The 18,485-nt window shown below is 42.4% G+C and overlaps 1 protein-coding gene across 1 annotated transcript in view; it reads left to right on the top strand.

Moving 5' to 3' along the window:
- DOCK10 (dedicator of cytokinesis 10) overlaps positions 1 to 18,485 on the top strand; it is a 194,104-nt gene that overhangs the window by 56,746 nt on the left and 118,873 nt on the right. The window contains exons 4-7 of the mRNA XM_024195224.2: positions 7,495 to 7,577; positions 17,178 to 17,250; positions 17,554 to 17,682; positions 17,975 to 18,109. Of these exons, the coding sequence (XP_024050992.1) occupies positions 7,495 to 7,577; positions 17,178 to 17,250; positions 17,554 to 17,682; positions 17,975 to 18,109 (420 nt within the window). The remainder of the gene's footprint in view (positions 1 to 7,494; positions 7,578 to 17,177; positions 17,251 to 17,553; positions 17,683 to 17,974; positions 18,110 to 18,485) is intronic.

The raw sequence follows: 18,485 nt of genomic DNA, 5'->3' as shown, positions 1-18,485 counted from the left end.
GGGGAAGTGCCCGGCCGGCGGCTGGGGTCCGGAGGCAAGGGGGCTGCCTGAAGCCCATAGCGCTCAGGCAGCTCGGCTCTTAAACAGAGCCAAAGAGTCAGGGGAGGAGCAGAGCAGCTGCGGGAGGGGAAGTGCCCGGCCGGCATTTTCCCGGACATGTTCGGCTTTTTGGCAATTCCCCCCGGACGGGGGTTTGATTACCAAAAAGCCGGACATGTCCGGGAAAAACCGGACGTATGGTAACCCTACCTTAAAGACTAACAGATTTATTTGGGCATAAGCTTTCATGGGTAAAAAACCCCACTTCTTCAGATGCATGGAGTGAAAATTACAGAAGCAGGCATAAATATATTGACACATGAAGAGAAGGGAGTTACCTTACAAGTGGAGAACCAGTGTTTACAAGGCCAATTCAGTCAGGGTGGATGTGATCCATTGCCAATAATTGATGAGGAGGTGTCAATACCAAGAGAGGGAAAATTGCTTTTGTAGTGAACCAGCCACTCTCAATCCCTATTCAAGCCTAAATTAAATGTTAAATTTGCAAATGAATTGTAGCTCTGCTCTCTCTTTGAAGTCTGTTTTTGAAGTTTTTTTGTTGAAGGATGGCTACTTTTAAATCTGTTATGACTCCCCTGCAGCTTGTCTGCCACAATATAGGTGCCACAAAACGTGACACCAATATTCTCTCTAAAAATGATAGCTATCACCTTGTTATATTTTGGGAGGAGTGTTTGTGCTGGAGCTGACCACCTGTCTGATAAGGGAAATTATGTGGCTGGTTCTGAATCATGTGCAAGGGAGGAAGGAAGATGGTGCAAGTTGGTGAGGAAGTGGGTTGAGCTTCTCCAGCTTATGAGTCTTTGCAATGGGTAGCAGCACTCCCAATCCTTGTGCACCTTGGGTCTGAATCCTTTGCCCATAGAAACCAGTGGAGAGGCTCCAAGGAACTTCAGGGGACATTGGATCAGGACCCAGAGCCTAAGGAGATCTTTTGCCAGTCACACTGAACTCCCCAAAGACAGGAGCTGAGCTCTGGCCCCATCCAGGTCTTACCAAAGTGGATGGTGCACATGTTGCACCTTTTAAATGCCTATAGCAGTAGCTGCTCTACTCTGTACTTCCCCAACATTCCCAGAAGCATGCTGCCTTCTTCAGCACTAAGGGCCTGATCCAGAGCCCGTTAAAGTCAATGGAAAGACTTCTTCAATGGGCTTTGGTTCAGCCAGAATACCTCTGGCAGCCAGAATACCTCCAGCTCCTGCCAGCTCTTCACCCCAGCACAGCTGTAACATTAAAAGCTATCCTTAATTTCTTCCAAATGCAGTTTTTTGTCCAGTTATTCCTTTATAACTCTGTGACAAACGAGATTCATAAGAGAACTGGAAACTAAGTATTAACAGGACACAGTGGCTGATAACACCTTGCAAGTGACATCTGTAAAATCTAACCAGCATATTTGAATAAAGGAATTTTGGGTAAATAAACCACAGAGTATAAAAATACCACTGGATTACAGGTGATACTTCTCCTAAAACAAACATAAAGGGTTCAATTCTCCGTTGTCTTGTACCTTGTGGAGTCATTTACCCCTGTCTAGTGAATGTGCAGAGGGCTGCCATGTCAGAATGGCAACATTTTACACTCCGCACAGATGTCACTAATTCTGAAAGGTAACAGAAAATCAAGCTTGTTTTGTAGAGTTGTTGGGTCAAAATAGCTTTCTTCTTCCACCTCAGAAGTGGCTACATTTTAACTATGACTGTAATTAGCCTTACAATCCATAAAAATCCTCTTTAAAGTGCTTTGAGATCCATTCAGATGAAAGGCAGTATATCAAAGTGAAGTAATAATAACTATTATATCCTTAATATTGAAATTTCATGTAGTAGATTTATGTGGTTTATTTCAACATACCTACTGTAGTAAGAATATTATGAGTAGTCCTTTTAGTCTGGCAATATAGGCTTCCCAACTGCAAAAATGGGGTAATATTCAGTTGTCCTTTAGTACCCAAGTCGTTCACCGTGGAGGATTTCTGTATTCACGGTATTGTACCATATCTCCATAGGACTTGTAAATGTTTTCGGTTATTAAACCAAGAGCTTTATTAATCTTAACACTAAAGAAGTAACAGCTTTACAACTACTCTCTTTATAATTATTGAAAGGGGTTCTATATCAGTGCAGTCAATTACTCAGGCTATTTTGTCCACTATATACACTGCACACTCATTTCGTTCTTTTAAATTTCAAAGTCAAATTAAAACAGAACCTTAAGTTGGTAAGTGTCACCATCTAAAATAAATCAAAGGCTTTATTATCCATCGTGCTGAAGATTTTTTCAGGTTCAAAAGCTGAGTGTTTTCAATGTTTTAAAGAAGTAGTGTATCAGTACACCGCCACCAATGCACTGAGGCTCTCTTACAGCCTACATTTACAGTACTTGGAGAAGTAAACAGTTTATTAAAATGTTGTGAATTAATTGCATATTTTAATTTTTAGGTTTGGTAAAATCTAGGATTCTCAATCACTAATTTTTATTTTATATATGAGCTGTATGAAATTGGAGAGTTGTAAAACTGAGGTTCTCCTGATGGCTTTTGGCCAATAGAGATGGCATCATGCTTTTCATATGAGTAGAGGGAGTAACCTCAGAGTGCTGGCTAAATTCCAAACTAGTTAATGCTAGTAAATTCTGCCTTCCAAAATCCCTGTGTAGTTTCCCTTAAGTATGATGTTCTTTGCTTCCGGTTTTAAAACCCTTTCTTAGGGCAGGTCTTCACTACGGGGGGGGGGTGTCGATTTAAGATACGCAAATTCAGCTACGCGAATAGCGTAGCTGAATTCGACGTATCGGAGCCAACTTACCCCCCTGTGAGGACGGCGGCAAAATCGACCTCCGCAGCTCTCAGTCGACGGCGCTTACTCCCACCTCCGCTGGTGGAGTAAGAGCGTCGATTCGGGGATCAATTGTCGCGTCCCAACGAGACGCGATAATTCGATCCCCGAGAGATCAATTTCTACCCGCCGATTCAGGCGCGTAGTGTAGACCTAGCCTTAGTGTTGCCCTTCACTGTTTTAATAGCTGCTGCTTTCCACTTCAGGGATGGCAGAATTTAAGTGGTGAATGAAGTTACATAATCCTTTATCCATCTAATACGTGTGTAAGGTACTTTAGGATTCAAAAACTGCTAGATCATTCCACGTTGTTGTTGTTAATAATAAACGAATGATTATATAAGTTCCTTCCCCAAGCTTGCAGAGATCTTAAAGAGAATGTAAACTGTGAAAGAAAGGGGAACTCTGGCCATTTTCAAGGGGTTTCTAGGTACTCTCTTCAGTTCCGCTTCTCTTATTTCATTTTCCTTTTTTCAAAATGTTAATTTGCATTGCAGAGCAAACCTGTAACATGGCTACCCTATGAAGTGCCCCTTTTGCTGTGGCAGCCATCACACTGTCACCACCAACACAAACACTGGAAAGCTGCAGGTGCTGAGTTTTTGCAGGATGATTTCTCTAGGGGAAAGTCTGGCCAGCGAGGAAAGGGCAGGGGGAAGGCTTCAAAGCCTGCAGGGCTGACAGCGGGTGGATGGAACAAGAGAGCTGATGCAAATGAGTGCCAACCCTTCCCCATCCCATAATTAATCTCCTCCTCACCCTACTAGGGCTAAACATACCTCTGGAATGACTCTCCATCAAGGTTAGGAGGCAGCTGTATCTGGCCTGAGGGCCACAGCTGTTCCTGCGGAAGAGTTCCATCCTTCTGATCAACAGCATCTTGTGTGTTTCCCTCCATAATTCAATAATTTCCCATCAAAGATGTTGATGAAATCAATACAAATGTTTTGGTATTTTCTGGTGGAAAAATGTTCATTTGGCAAATGTTCAACCCATTCTGGTTTATAACAGACTGCAATTCTTAACCACAACAGGCTAGCTAGAGATAAGGAGTAGCCATTGCTCTAAATGTACTTGCCTCTGTGATTTCTCTGGATGTTACTTGAATGTGCTTTTTGTTCCTTTATATTTTAATTTTGATTAGTCTCTTCTTGAAGAAGCACAAGAAACCTTTATATTTAATAAGTTAAAACATTGTGGTCTGCTCTATATATTGTTCATGGCTATTTTTAAACACATCAGTAAAGAGCCTATAATGTTAACAAAAAAACTCCTGTGTTGAATCCCTTTTACATGAATTGATTGCATCTTTTACGTATTCTAATCAGTAATGAAAGTAGGACAGGAAAAATCAGTCCTTTCTTTAAAGGATTCAGTTTCTTTTTGTGTCTCAAATAGACAATGTATGAAGTATGAATTAGCGGGTCTACACTTATTCTGATCCAATTCACTGAATGATCTTTTTCACTGACTCATATAATACAGTATATACATTGCTCCTATGCAAATATTTATTTACTATGTCCCAGATGGTCACCAGACTGACTTAACTAAAGCTTAAACCACAGAAATACAATGGTGAGTTTGTTTCTGTCCACCTGTGAATCTGCAGAAAGGGCTCGATTTTGCTGTCATTGGAGTCCATGGTAAAATTCCCATTGATATCAGTGTGCCATATTCAGGTTTGGGCTGTGATCCTACAAGGTGCTGAGCGTCCTCCGTTACCATTTAAAGTCAATGATTGCATTAGTCTGTCTGTTTATCATTTAAGCCATAATATATGATCCTATCTGCCTGTATGATCTGGTCACATTTTCTCGCACTTTTTCGTGCAGCACCGTTGAATTCAGTGGGGTGTAAATCAGAACTGAATTTCGCCCTGTGCATTCAGAATGCATCTATTACTGTAGCGATTTGGATGTCATATGTTGTTATATTTCATTCAGCGTTTATGTGGGGGGGACAGCTTATGAATTTGTAGCTGTTTCCTTGTAATTTTGTTTCATATACCCAGGGCCGGCTCCAGCATTTCTACCGCCCCAAGCAAAAAAAAAAAAAGCCGCGATCGTCGGCAGCAGTTCGGCGGCAGGTCCTTCGCTCCTAGAGGGAGCGAGGGACCTGCCGCCCCCGAACTGCCGCAGGTGCTGCCCCTCTCCCTTGGCCGCCCCAAACACCTGCTTGTTAAGCTGGTGCCTGGAGCCGGCCCTGCATATACTGTAAAATCAAAAAAAGAATGGGAAAAAAAAGGAATTTAAAATGATCCTGTCCCTGGCTTGTGGGGTTTTTTTTTGTTTTTGTTTTTATTTGTGGTCACATCTGCTAAGAAGTTTTATTATTGACTTCAGTGGGAGTAGTTTAGGCCAATGCTGAGCCCTTTTGAAAATACCACCCACAATTTAGAAGATCATCAGACCTCACTCCAGAAGGGTGATATTATTTTCCATATTAATGGCCAAAGCCTGACTGCTCCCCTCCCTGTCCGTGAGTAGAGAAGGCTCCACACTTAGTGACACCACTGTAAAGCGAGGACTGGCTGTGGAGAGGTCCTGGCGGGAACATTCCTTGGAGTGGGGTTTAGTCTCACTGGTCTTTTTATTGTCCATTTTCTCCTAATTCATTCTGTCAAGCTTTTACTCCCTGCATTCTCTGTTCCCCTGCCCCTTTGCTCTCTCTCTTATTCAGTTCTCTCTCTCATCTCCATCCCTCTGTTTTCCATGAGACCCATTCTCCTCCCTCTCCCCACTCTGAAATGTCCCTCCACCTCATACTGTCTCCTTCCTGTGGTCCCCTTTCATCTCCATGCCCTGCCACGGATGGGTCTCCCTCCCTCCCTCCCTCTTTCTCTTCTCCCTATGTTTTCTCTTGTCCCACCTAAGGGGGCCGCTGCTGCTGTTGAAGGGGTGTGCACGGAGGGCAAGGTCTAAGTCCCATTATGTCAGCTGCCTGTATTAAGCGATCTCCACTGTGCCGCCACTCCTGCAGTTACAGAGTCTAGTGATGCAGATGGCAGCCCTGTTGTTTGTCTTTTTAAGTACTCGGAGGGCATGCCGATACTATAATGATGGGAGTCATAACCTATCAGTATCTGGATAGCATAGGTATCCTCACTATAAATAGGTCCAGTTCTTCTTGCCCCCCAAACAAGAGGACTGTTGGTGCTGGGCTTTATGGGCCCCAAAGGCCAACTCTTGGTGGCTGACCCTGCAAACACTTCTGCTTAACTTTATGCATGTGAGTAGTCCCGTTGAGCTTGACAGATAGATCAGAATAAGGAGAGCAGGACGATAACCAGATAAACAGACATAATTAGAAGGTTCAGTGGGTAAGTTAAACTTGTGCTGAAGTGCTTTGCAGGATCAGGGTCTTAGTTATTAGTACAGCCAAAATCTTTTTTTCTATGATTAAAAAACATAAATGCCATAACTATTTTATCTGCAGATGCTAGTAACTGTAGAAGAGGAAGAATGGTCTTGTGGTCAAGGAGCCAGTAGCATGGGTCCATTAACATACCATTTAACTCTAATAAATTGACTAAGATACCAAGCTTGCTCATGATGACAGAATAGTGGGGTAATTTTTTTAACATACTAAACAATTATTAATCCCTACAGTGTGCTTTAGAACCACAATTTCCAGAAGTCTATGATATAATCTGCTCCATTCTCCTTGTTGCAACTTTATAGGCTACCAATAAACATACAGATTTCTTGTTCCTCTCCACCAATATTTTCTTGCCTTGGCAATTTGAATCTTTGTTAAAATGAGTAACATGATAGTAGGTTATAAATTAAATATGACTCAACAATGTTATATTGTTGCAACTAAGGACATCATGCCATACTTACCACATTAATAATTTTCTATAAAAATGAGCAATACAGTAATTCTGTTCTACTTGACACAGAATAGACCTCAAATACAACTTGCATTCAGCTTTGGGCACCACATTTCAAAAGAGACATGAACATATTAAAGAGAGCTCAGAAGAGAGTCACAAAACTGACAAAAGGTTTAAAAAATAAGAACTATGAGGGGAAGTTAAGAGAACCGGAGAAATTCAGTATGAAAAAATATAACTCAGGTGAGACATAACTGTCCAGAAATACATTATGGGATGTTATAAAGAGGATAAGGATCAGTCCTTGAGGAAAGAACAAGAAGTAATGGACCTAAACTGTAGCAGGGAGAATTTGTTAGGTAGTAGGTTAAGTCTAGTTACTGTGGAAGTTAGGTAATGAAGCATGGTGCAAAGGGAAGACATAATTTATGTCAGTGGAGATATTCAGGGACACAGAAGTACCAATCTATCAAGGTGATATAGTAATAAATCCTTCCATGATGCAGGAGGATGAAGTCAGTAATCTACTTTAGGTTGCTTCTGCGCACGAGTGAATTAAAAAACATCACCTTTGATTTAAATGGGAAATAGTGCTTTAAAACTCTAAGAAATATGAAATTGATTTTCCTTTAAGAATAGCAGTACCAAGCTATTAAACAAACGAATATGTGCTTCTGCTGGAGTTGTTTCTTTGTTCTGGATCCTTCCCTGAGTGTGAATAAGTTGAAATAATCTATTTCTTTCCTTTCTTTTTAGGCTTGTAAATATTACAATTCTCAGTGGCATGTTGTGACCTACAAATATGAAAAGTATTCAGGAGATTTTCGACATTTACCACAGTAAGAACTTCACTAGTTCTCCATTTTCTTCTCCCAGTTTGGTACTGTTTCGCTGAGTCATGTAAATATTTCCACTTTTCCCCATCCTGTACCTGCTCCCTATTTGTTTTACCATAAACATACTGGGCCACATTTAAAAAAAAAAAAAAAAAACAAGAAAAAGAATCCTGAGCAAACAACTTCACATATCTACTAACCACTTTTAATGTAAATTCAAATCAAATGACTACTCTTGTATTATTAATATTTGTATATACAAAGTACTGATTAGTACAGACAAATCTGGCTTTTTACTGTTATTAAAAAAAACATAAATGTCATAACTATTTTACCTGGGCCTAATTCTCCTGTCAGTTACAGTGCTGTAAAACTGAAGTTACTTCATTGATTATTTAGTTACTCTGGATTTACACCACAGTAAATGAGCTCAAAATCTGGCCCAATACATATAATGAGTGTATGTGCACACACACAAACACTTTGCATGCTTCCAGTGGTCTTCTACTTTTTCAATATTTGGTCATTGCGTGAATAGTGAACTTTTCCATGAGATGTAGGTTACAAAATAAATTCATGATTTCATTATAACCATTCTCATAAAACAAATTGACATTCTGCAGCCATTGGGCATGATTCTCTTCTCATTTACACTGATGGAAATCAGGAGTATTTCTGTTGAGGTCAATGGAGTAAGAACAGTGTAAAAGTGATGTAAAATGAGAGGACAATCATGCTCCTTGACTTCAGGGATAAGAAATGAAAGTCTTTGGGCCAAATTCTTCATCTTCTAGGTATAATACAATGTGCAGTTGTTCCCAATACCACGTTTTCCCAACAAGCAGCTTATGCTTTAAATTAGGGATCATTATAGTGAGCAACAAATTAAATTACAGAATACTGAAATGAACATTAACTCCATCTTTCACAGAATTTGAGGCATTAAAATTGTGATACTGCATTCTTGTAAAAAAGATTGTAAAAAGAGCAAGAAATAGCAAACAGGAATTGATTCTCTGGACACTGATTGGATTAAGGATGAGAGGTGGTACAAACTGAATCCATTCTTGTAGCAATGTTAAGATTGTCTCTTACAGTCTTCTTCAGATGCTATGCACACAAAGTCATGTACTATAAGCCTTCCTTTGTATCCACAATTCCTCTCTTGTTTATTAATCTTACTATGAACAGAGAGTGGGTTAATCCTAGAGGCAAAGGAGAAGAGTGACACTAATTAGAGTTCTTAGATGTAGTTGTGTTTAGGTAACTTTTTACTCTGCGGGACAGCTTGTATGATGGTCTGTCCGCTCAGGAGAGGAAATTGAAAATGCAACATTTTGCAGTCCAAGTTTGCAAGTACTGTCCCTCTTATGAAATGTGCAACATGCTGAACTGTTTCTTATATGGAGTTTGCATTATTCTGCATGAAAGTAATTTGTACTCAGTATGTACATTGTCTTCCATGGAGTTGTGTTAGTCTATTGACACTGCTTGCAGCAGTTCTCTATTTTTCACATCCACCTGGGATATTATGGGGTCTTCTTGTCTTGTTTCCTTATAATGGGTTATTGTCAAAACCAGAACATTTTGCTTATATTACAGAGTATAATGACTGAGAGAGATTTCAGTGTACAGTCTTTTGAATCTCTAAAGAAAATTTACATCAGCTCTGTCCAAACATTGCCCGACTGATAGCTCCACTGGCATTTGGACAAGAGAATTAACCTAATTTGCACCGAATGAGGCCAATTGCAGACAGACTTTTTTTGTTTTGTTTTTAGTACAGAGGTACAAACCACAAAACATCATGCCAAACATTGCTCCAACTTGATCTGAACAGCATCTGCTTATATCATGTTAGAGCATCGCATACTGTGACCCTTGTAGGCTGCACCTCTATGTTAACAATAAGGGTGGCCTCAAGTTGTCTCACATTTAGCCATCAGCCATAGTTTTTTGAGCGTTTTTCACAGAGCTCCCATCACACTGCACTCTGCATTTACCCTAAGCATTTACACCCAGACCCCCAACCAGCTGCACCTCCATCCCCATCCCAATAAGGCCCACTCCCCCAGCACCTGCTCCCCTCGAGCCCTACACACACAGACTCCCCCCCGCTGAGCCCCAAACACCTTCACCTGGACCCCCCTGCAGAGTCCCATTTCCCCCACACCTGGAACCCCCCAGCTAGCCCCTGTGCATCCAAATACCCCTCACACCAGACCCCCCCAACAAGCCACCCGCAGTGAGATAGTCCCACACAGAACCCGCTCACCCCCACATTTGGATCCCCTCCACACTTGGATTCTGCCAGGCTGAGCCTGCCTGCTCACACCTGGTGTGCCTGGCATGGAGGGGCGGGACCCCAGGGTGTTTCTGGGGCAGGCCTGGCCCTTGCACTGTGTCAGGGTCGGGTGCAGCCTCACTGCCGAGTCTGTGTCCCGGGGGTGGGGCTGCAGGGTGATCTTCTACCTCAATGCAACTAGTGGCCTGTGTTCCCCACTGCCATGCTGGAGCTTCCACATTTATTTATTGACAAAATTTGCAGCATTTTAAAATATTGTGTGCAGAATTTTAATTTTTTGGCACAGAAATCCCTCAGGAGTATATAATGGGTACTAACACTTCCCTGTCTCTCCTGATGCATCTGAAGATTGCATTAGCCTTTTTTATGACCGCATCACATTGGTGCCTCTCATTCCTCCTGTGATCGACCAGTACACCCAGGTCTTTCTCCTGCTCTGTCACTTCCAACTGATACGTCCCTAGCTTATAGCAAAATTCTTGTTATTTGTCCCTAAGTGCATGATTTTGCACTATTAAATTTCATCCCATTTCTATTACTCCTGTTTTCAAGCTCATCCAGATCTTCTTGTATGGTATTTTGGTAATCCTCCTTATTGGCAATACCTCGCAACATTGTGCCATGCGCAAATTTTATTAGCACTGTAGCAACGCAGGACTCACCCCTGCAGCGCCTCCTGCTGGTCGTCCTTGGGAATTAGCTCTTCGACCCAGGAGCGCCCTCTGCAGGCTGGTGATCCACTTGCCGTTGGCCCCCGTGTCTCTCCCAGGACCCCAGTGCCCTTATCTCAGGGTTCTGCCTCCTGCAGTACCCCACAGTCCTACTGGGTTTCCCCACCCCAGGGGAACCCCCACCCCCTATCCCCACGTCGCCTCAGTTGTGGCTACTGCCAGTCTCTGTTTAGCCCCGCGCCCTGGGGCGGACTGCAGTCTATCAACCGATCATCACAGGCAACAAGGGGTTTGAACTGGCTGCCCCTCTGCAAACCCAATACCTAGGAGGCCTAGAACTAGGCCCTGCAGCCTGGGGAGTTGCTGGCCTAGGGCTTCTCAGCTCCTAAGGCCTTTCCCCAGCCCTGCCTCCCTCTAGGTCCCCTGGATGAGTTCCCCCAGCAGCCAGGCCTGTCTCCCTCTAGGTCCCCTGGGTGAGTTCCCCAGCAGCCAGGCCTGTCTCCCTCTCAAGTCAGAGTGAGACTGCCCCCTCTGGCTTCCCTGGCCTTCTTATAAGGCCCAGTGGCTTAGTTTGGGGCATGGCCCCAGCCGCAGCCACTTCCCCCCAATCAGCCGGGGTTTTACTCCCTTGCCCAGCCCCAGCCCTCTGCAGGGCTTTTGCAACCCCTTTCGGGCTGGAGCGGGTGTTCACCCCGCTACAAGCACGCTCCCACTTTTTGTGCCAAGGTCATTAATATGTTAAATAAGATTGGTCCCAAAACCAATCCCTGAGGAACTGCACTAGTAACTTCCTTACAGCCTGACACTTCCCCAGCCCCCCCTTTCTTCAAAATAGGAACTATATTAACAATTCTCGAGTCATAGGGTATGGCCCCAAAGTTTACAGATTAAGTAAACTTCTTGCTATTGGGTTTGCAATTTCATGTGCCAGTTCCTTTAATATATTTGGATGGAGATCCAGGCCCTCCATGTTTGAGTTTGGCTTCCATCTTGGATGTGGTAATTTCTACTTCCTCATATCTATTAGCTACCCTGTCACTATCCCTTAGCCCAGGGACGGGCAAACTTTTTGGCCTGAGGGCCGCATTGGGTTTCCGAAATTGTATGGAGGGCCTGTTAGGGGAGGCTGTGCCTCCCCAAACAGCCAGGTGTGGCCCAGACCCCGCCCTCTATCCTACCCCCCCTGCTTCTCGCCCTCTGATGGCCCCCCCGGGACTCCTGCCCCTCCAACCCCACCGTTCCCTAGCCCCCTCCCCCGGGATGACGGCCTCCCCAGGACTCCTGCCCCATCCACCCCCCAGCTCTCTGTCCTCCCAACCCCAAACTGCCCCCCGCCGCCTCATCGAACTCCTCCTCTCCTTTCTAACTGCCTCCCCGGGACCCCTGCCCTCTGACCGCCCTGCCCCCTGATCACCACCCCGATCTCCCCTGCCCTCTATCCAACCCCCCCTGCTCCCTGCCCCCTTACCAGGCTGCCTGGAGCTACAGCTGCGCCTTCCAGAGTACCGAGACAGGCAGCCGTGCCGCCCGGCTGGAGCCAGGCACACAGCACCGGGTGCAGCTGTGCTGCCCCGGGAGCTTGCAGCCCCGCCATCAGAGCATTGTGCCAGCGGCGCGGTGCACTGAGACTGCAGGGAAGGGGAAACAGCAGGGGAGGGGCCAGGGGCGAGCCTACCAGGCCAGGAGCTCAGGGGCCAGGCAGGAGGGTCTCGCGGGCCGGATGTGGCCCGCAGGCTGTAGTTTGCCCACCTCTGCCTTAGCCCCTCATTACCCTTATTAAAAATTGAGGCAAAGTATTTGTTTAGGTGTTGGATCATGCCTAGATTATCTTTAATGTCCACCCCTTCCTCAGTGTTTAGTGATCCCTCTTTTTCCCTTGGTTTCTTGTTGTTTACAGAACCTTTTACTATTGGTTTTAATTTCCTTTGCAAGGTCCAACTCTGCTTGGCTTTTTCCCTACACTTTCTGAGCTCAAGAGGTAGTTTTCCTTGCTGATTCATCCCATCTTCCATTCCTTGTAGGCTTTCTGCTTTCTCTTAATCACCTGTTTGAGATACTTGCTCATCCAGGTTGGTCTGCAACTCTTCCCTACATTTTTTTTCCCTTTGCTTGGGACGCAGGCTTCAGATAGTTTCTGCAACTTTGACTTTAGTAATTCCAAGCCTCCTCCACATTCAGATCCTTTAGTTCTTCAGTCCAGTCCACTTTCCTAACTAATTCCCTTAAGTTTGCCTTTTTGAAATCAAGGACCCTATTTGTAGATCTGTTTTTGTTTATCCTTTCGTTTAATTTAGCAGGGAGGGATAGCTCAGTGGTTTGAGCATTGGTCTGCTAAACCCAGCGTTGCGAGTTCAATCCTTGAGGGGGCCACTTAGGGATCTAGGGCAAAATCAGTACTTGGTCCTGCTAGTGAAGGCAGGGGGCTGGACTCAATGACCTTTTAAGGGGAGGGCTAGCTTAGTGGTTTGAGCATTGGCCTGCTAAACTCAGGGTTGTGAGTTCAATCCTTAAGGGGGCCGCTTAGGATCTGGGGCAAAATCAGTACTTGGTCCTGCTAGTGAAGGCAGGGGGCTGGACTCAATGACCTTTCAAGGTCCCTTCCAATTCTAGGAGATGGGATATCTCCATTAATTATATAATTTAAACTGAATTAGCTCATGATCACTCGAATCAAAGTTGTCCCCTACAACCAGTTCTTCTATGAGGTCCTCACTTCCCTCAGGGCAGTTTATGTCATTTCACACACTCATGCATGATATAGATCGATAGCTGCATAGGGAAGCACTTTTCAACAGGCTGAAAACTTCCCTGTTCTGAAAATAGCACTTTCTACTGGGAAGTGGTTGCAATTTGGTGATACAATGCCTGGAGTAGAAACTTGGGGCAAATTCATCCCTAGTGAACTTCCACTAAATTCAATATGTTACACTGGGGATTAATTCAGCCCCCTGAGTATGAAATGACATTATGTAAAACACTAATTTTCCTCTGGATATGTTCCTTCTTTGAGGCTTTTTGCAGATCTTTCCACCAGCTAAACTGTATGGTGCTTTGATGTCTGTTCCCTCACTACCTCTTTTTGCACAACTGTGCATATTCTGCTCTATTATGCTTTTTTTCTTAGTGAGCATGGAGGAAACATGTTACTGACTTTGCTATCTGGTGCAGAGGGGAGCAGGGCCCTACCTTCTTTGGGTTAGATGGTACTAGCGTGGCATAGCCTTTGCATCCACTCAGGGCTGGCCTGCGTTGGCAGGAGCATTCATAATGCTTCCCGAAGAGTTGGGGAAAGCTCACTCACAGCAGCAGTTACTCCTGCTGTACACACACCCTGTTCCACAATAACAAGCAGGGCCACAGCAACTGACATGCCCCTTGCCTAACTCCACTGTCGACTGTAGGAGTTGGGCAGAAGCTTAAGAATTTTATCTAAAGATGTAACAGTACAGGAATCCTTTTGATCTCTTGGTTCTTTCTCAAAAGAAAAAAATCAAATAATTATTACTTAGTTCAATAAGGAAATAACCTGTCCTGTTAGTACATCAGATTCTAAAGGGACTATGTATTAGCCAGAACCAATGTGTCTGAATCTTGCTAGCCATTTGCATTTGAGAAAGCTCTTTAGTCAATTTGGTACCCATATTTCTCTAAGAACATCTAATGGTAAATTTTCAGGACTGAACAGCATATTAAACTCAGAACTCCTGTGAGTAAGAGTGGGAGTTGTTTAATAAGGTGCTGAGAGTATTTCTTAAGAGACCTGCAAGGCATTTGAAAAAAATTAGGCTTCTGCTTTCCTCTTCCCCCACCCAGCTTTATAATGTACAAAAGCTTGAAAGCTTTGTTTATTTTGGTTTTAGAGCGTGATTGTTACTTTAGAAATATTAGGAAGGTTGAATCTGGTCTTCCCTGATTAGAATGGATAACATCCTGGAGATCTCCGGGATGTTTATTCAGAATACTAACACCTTATTTGACAGGTGTTAAATCTTTATTCAAAGTGTTAATTAGTCAATGAAGTCACATAGGTGTGAAAAAAAAGAGTTTTAAACAGTCTGATTAAAGAACACTCTTACTGTCTCAGTTGCTCCACTTTCACTCTCTTGGCTTTTGTGACGTTACCACTTCATTTATAATAGGCCATTCTAACCTCGACAGGAACTGGTTTGCTAATGTTAAAAACAAGCAGCAAATTGTTTTGTTTCTTTTATTTTCCTTCACAGACCATGCTTAAAAATTGCACTACAGTTATTGCAAAAAGTCTTTCAAGTTATGTGAGGCAGGGATATGAGATATATGTTTGGGGGTAAAGTTAGCCCAGGCTGAGGACCTTAGGGAAGGAAATAACTAATGGATATGTTATTCCTGAACTTTTACTTGAGTTTGGTTCTTTTAATATTTTGATTATTGTTGGCTTGTTTGTTTGTTTTTAAGTCTGTTTCAAGTTCCATGTTTAGTATTTTGTAGAGGGGTTTAAATGGCTCGGTAATAGTGTGGATTCTATAAATACATTTTTCTTTATACTAATAATGTGGCTTGATGTGACCATTTTAATAGCTTGCCTCTTAATGGTCAAAGAGGTTTCCAAGGTGATGACCTTTAACCTTGGACAAGTTTAAAACAATTTAAATGTGTCCATTTGCTGGCAACAAACATTTAAATTACTTTGTTTTCGAATTTAAAACATCCATCAAGGTGTATTGTGTGGTTGGCTGACTGTTATTTAGGGCTTGATCCTGCAAGGTGCTGAGTTATCTGGCTCTCAGTGGGACAACTCATGTGCGTAGTTAAGTGCATGCATAAGTGATTAGCCTGATCAGAGCCAGAGTGCTTAGCCACTTAGAGAACTGAATTCTTTCATGGCACTCATCAATAAGATGTCTGAGCACCTTCCACATTCTAAAGGCAAATACATGAAGCATCTGTGACATTGTGCAGTCTATATGGTTTTATAAAAACATGATAATACATTATATTCACTTATTACCATATTTTTCTAAAACTATCCCAGTTACATTATATTCACTTAACTGGGATAGTTTTAGAAAAATATGGTAATAAGTGAATATAACGTAACTGGGATATGCTTCATGCAAAAGGTCTCTTGTAAGGTATCATTACAAAGCTTATAATCTACTGAGTATGATCATCCGATTTGTATAAATGTACCACTCTTGTATCTAAAACTAGAAATATAAAATATGACTTTGAGGGCCTATTGTAATTATGTAAAGTGTAGGCCATTAATGATGGTTTGGAATCTTGATGACTCCCATTAACAAGGACCATTATCCGCAGATGGCTGTATTTACCTGTGAGTCTTCCTGTATATGTGTGTGCTGGCAAGTGGGCAATGAAGTCTTGCAGTGACATGTGATCATGTCACCTGAACTGGAATCCATCTTTAACCTGGTGCTTTTCCAGTGAGGGGGGGTGGAAACCCAGAGGGACAAAGGGTTCCCGCCTTATGCAAAAGATATATAAAGGGGTGGAACAGAACAAAGGGGAGAGAGGAGCCATCATGAAGAGTCCCCTAGTTATCATCTGAGCTGCAACAAGAGCTGTACCAGGGGAAAGAATTGTGCCCAGGCCTGGAAGGTGTCCAGTCTGAGAAAAAACGTACCGAAGCATCTCTGAGGGTGAGATTATCTGTATTCAGTTTGATTAGGCATAGATTTGCGCATTTTATTTTATTTTGCTTGGTGACTTACTTTGTTCTGTCTGTTACTACTTGGAACCACTTAAATCCTATTGTCTGTATTTAATAAAATCACTTTTTATTTAGTAATTTACTCAGAGTATGTATTAATACCTGGGGGAGCAAACAACTGTACATATCTCTCTATCAGTGTTATAGAGGGCGAACAATTTATGAGTTTGCCCTGCATAAGCCTTATGCAGGGTAAAAACGGATTTATTTGGGTTTAGACCCCATTGGGAGTTGGGCATCTGAGTGCTAAAGACAAGCACACTTCTGTGAGCTGTTTTCAGGTAAACTTGCAGCTTTGGGGCAAGTGATTCAGACCCTGGGTCTGTGTTGGAGCAGATGGGAGTGTCTGGCCCAGCAAGACAGGGTGCTGGAGTCCTGAGCTGGCAGGGAAAACAGGAGCAGAGGTAGTCTTTGCACATCAAGTGGCAGCTCCCAAGGGGGTTTCTGTGATCCAACCCGTCACAGCATCATTGCAACTTTGAGTGTGGAGAAGTCATAATATTTGGAGGGAAATGTATTGAGATTGGATATGGTGAAAAAAATCAAATATTGAACGTTTCAGATGAAAGAAGGATAATTGTTTTCACAAAAATGGTAGTGAAGCAGTTGATCCACTCTTTCCACCAGCTCTAGCTGGGATGCTTCTTTTTGGGGGGGAGTGATCCAAAATCGTTGATGATTTGGGGTTCTGACTGTGCTTACCGGTTATAAAGCAAAGATCAGAGGGATTTCAACTAGTAATAAAAAGGACTACACTTTCAAAAGATGTTTTTTACAGAAGCTCAGAGCAGTCCAGCATTAGATATATTTGAAGGTGTCCTGGAAGGTTAGCATCCTCAAAAGAGCAGTCACATTAAAAAGAATACTCTCTTCCAGTTATGAAGTTGAACATTAATAAGCTTTTTTTCCTACCCTAGAAATGAATATAGACCAGAGAAATTGCCTTCACATTCCTTTGAAATTGATCATGAAGATGTTGATAAAGATGAAGTAAGCATATTGATTTTTTTCCCCACTGCTGAGTTATTTATCCGTTTAACATCAAATAAGTAATGATAACAGAGTCTCGTTATCTTCTGTGGAATGTTTCATATATTAGCTAACTCTGTATTTAATGAAACAGCTTTGTCTCTTATGTCATCATGTGCCCAGCAGGAGAATTAATAAAGTATTTTTGAAAGGAATGTGAAGATTGTATTGTTAAGAGAAAGCAGATATTCAAATGCATCATTCCCTTTGGTCTTAAACTCACAAAAGCAAGTCAATGCAACACTAATGATGTCTTTTATACAGGATACCACATCCCACTCGTCTTCAAAAGGTGGCGGCGGTGGTGGAGGATTTGGAACAGGAATTTTCAAGTCTGGCTGGCTTTATAAAGGGAATTTTAACAGTACTGTAAACAATAGCATTACTGTTCGGGTAAGGGGACATCGTTATTCTTTCTTTGTTCTGTTTGGCTTTAATCCTCCACACTCTCCCCCCACCCACCCCCAGCAGGGGTGCTGATGTTTTCAATTGTCATTTAGCTGTGTTCCTCTCAAATTAGGTTTGTTTAAATTGCATTAAATGATAGTAAAGTGGATGTTACTATTGTCTGCAGAGTAGCACAGTTGAAATGCAGTTAGCAATGGTGTATTGTTTAAACCCTTTGAATAAAATATCTATGAAAACAATTTGCAATACAGCAATTGTGTTTTTGTTTTCACTGTAGTCATTCAAAAAGCGCTACTTCCAGTTGACACAGTTGTCGGATAACTCATACATTATGAATTTTTACAAAGATGAGAAAATATCAAAGGAACCAAAGGGATGTATATTTTTGGATTCCTGTACGGGGGTTGTGCAGGTAAGTCATTTCATTCTATTATTTTGGAATGACTTTGTGGGCCCAATCCTCAGCTTACGTAAATGTTTGTAAACTCAATTATCTTTAGTGGAACACTCTTAATGGACCTGGCTTTATATCATTAACTACAAATTTTATTGGAGAGAATTGAATGTAAAAAAAAAAAAAAGCAAATGAGAATGATGCAGGTCAACTATGAGAACTTGTGTATATATATAAGTCTGATACTGGCCTCATTTTCATTTGTAACTCCATTGATTCCAGAGAGTTACTCTTGATTTACACCAGTATAGAAGGACAGAAATAAAACCAGGATGTTTTGTATAGAAATAGTAGTATTACAAGCAGACATGGATACACATAAATGAACTAAACT

This window comes from Terrapene carolina, unplaced genomic scaffold (assembly GCF_002925995.2).
Source record: "Terrapene carolina triunguis isolate 2854851 unplaced genomic scaffold, T_m_triunguis-2.0 Scaffold88, whole genome shotgun sequence".
In the NCBI taxonomy this organism is placed as follows: Eukaryota; Metazoa; Chordata; order Testudines; family Emydidae; genus Terrapene; species Terrapene triunguis.
Note: the sequence above shows the minus strand (reverse complement) of the source record. Positions and strands in the feature narration are given on the sequence as shown.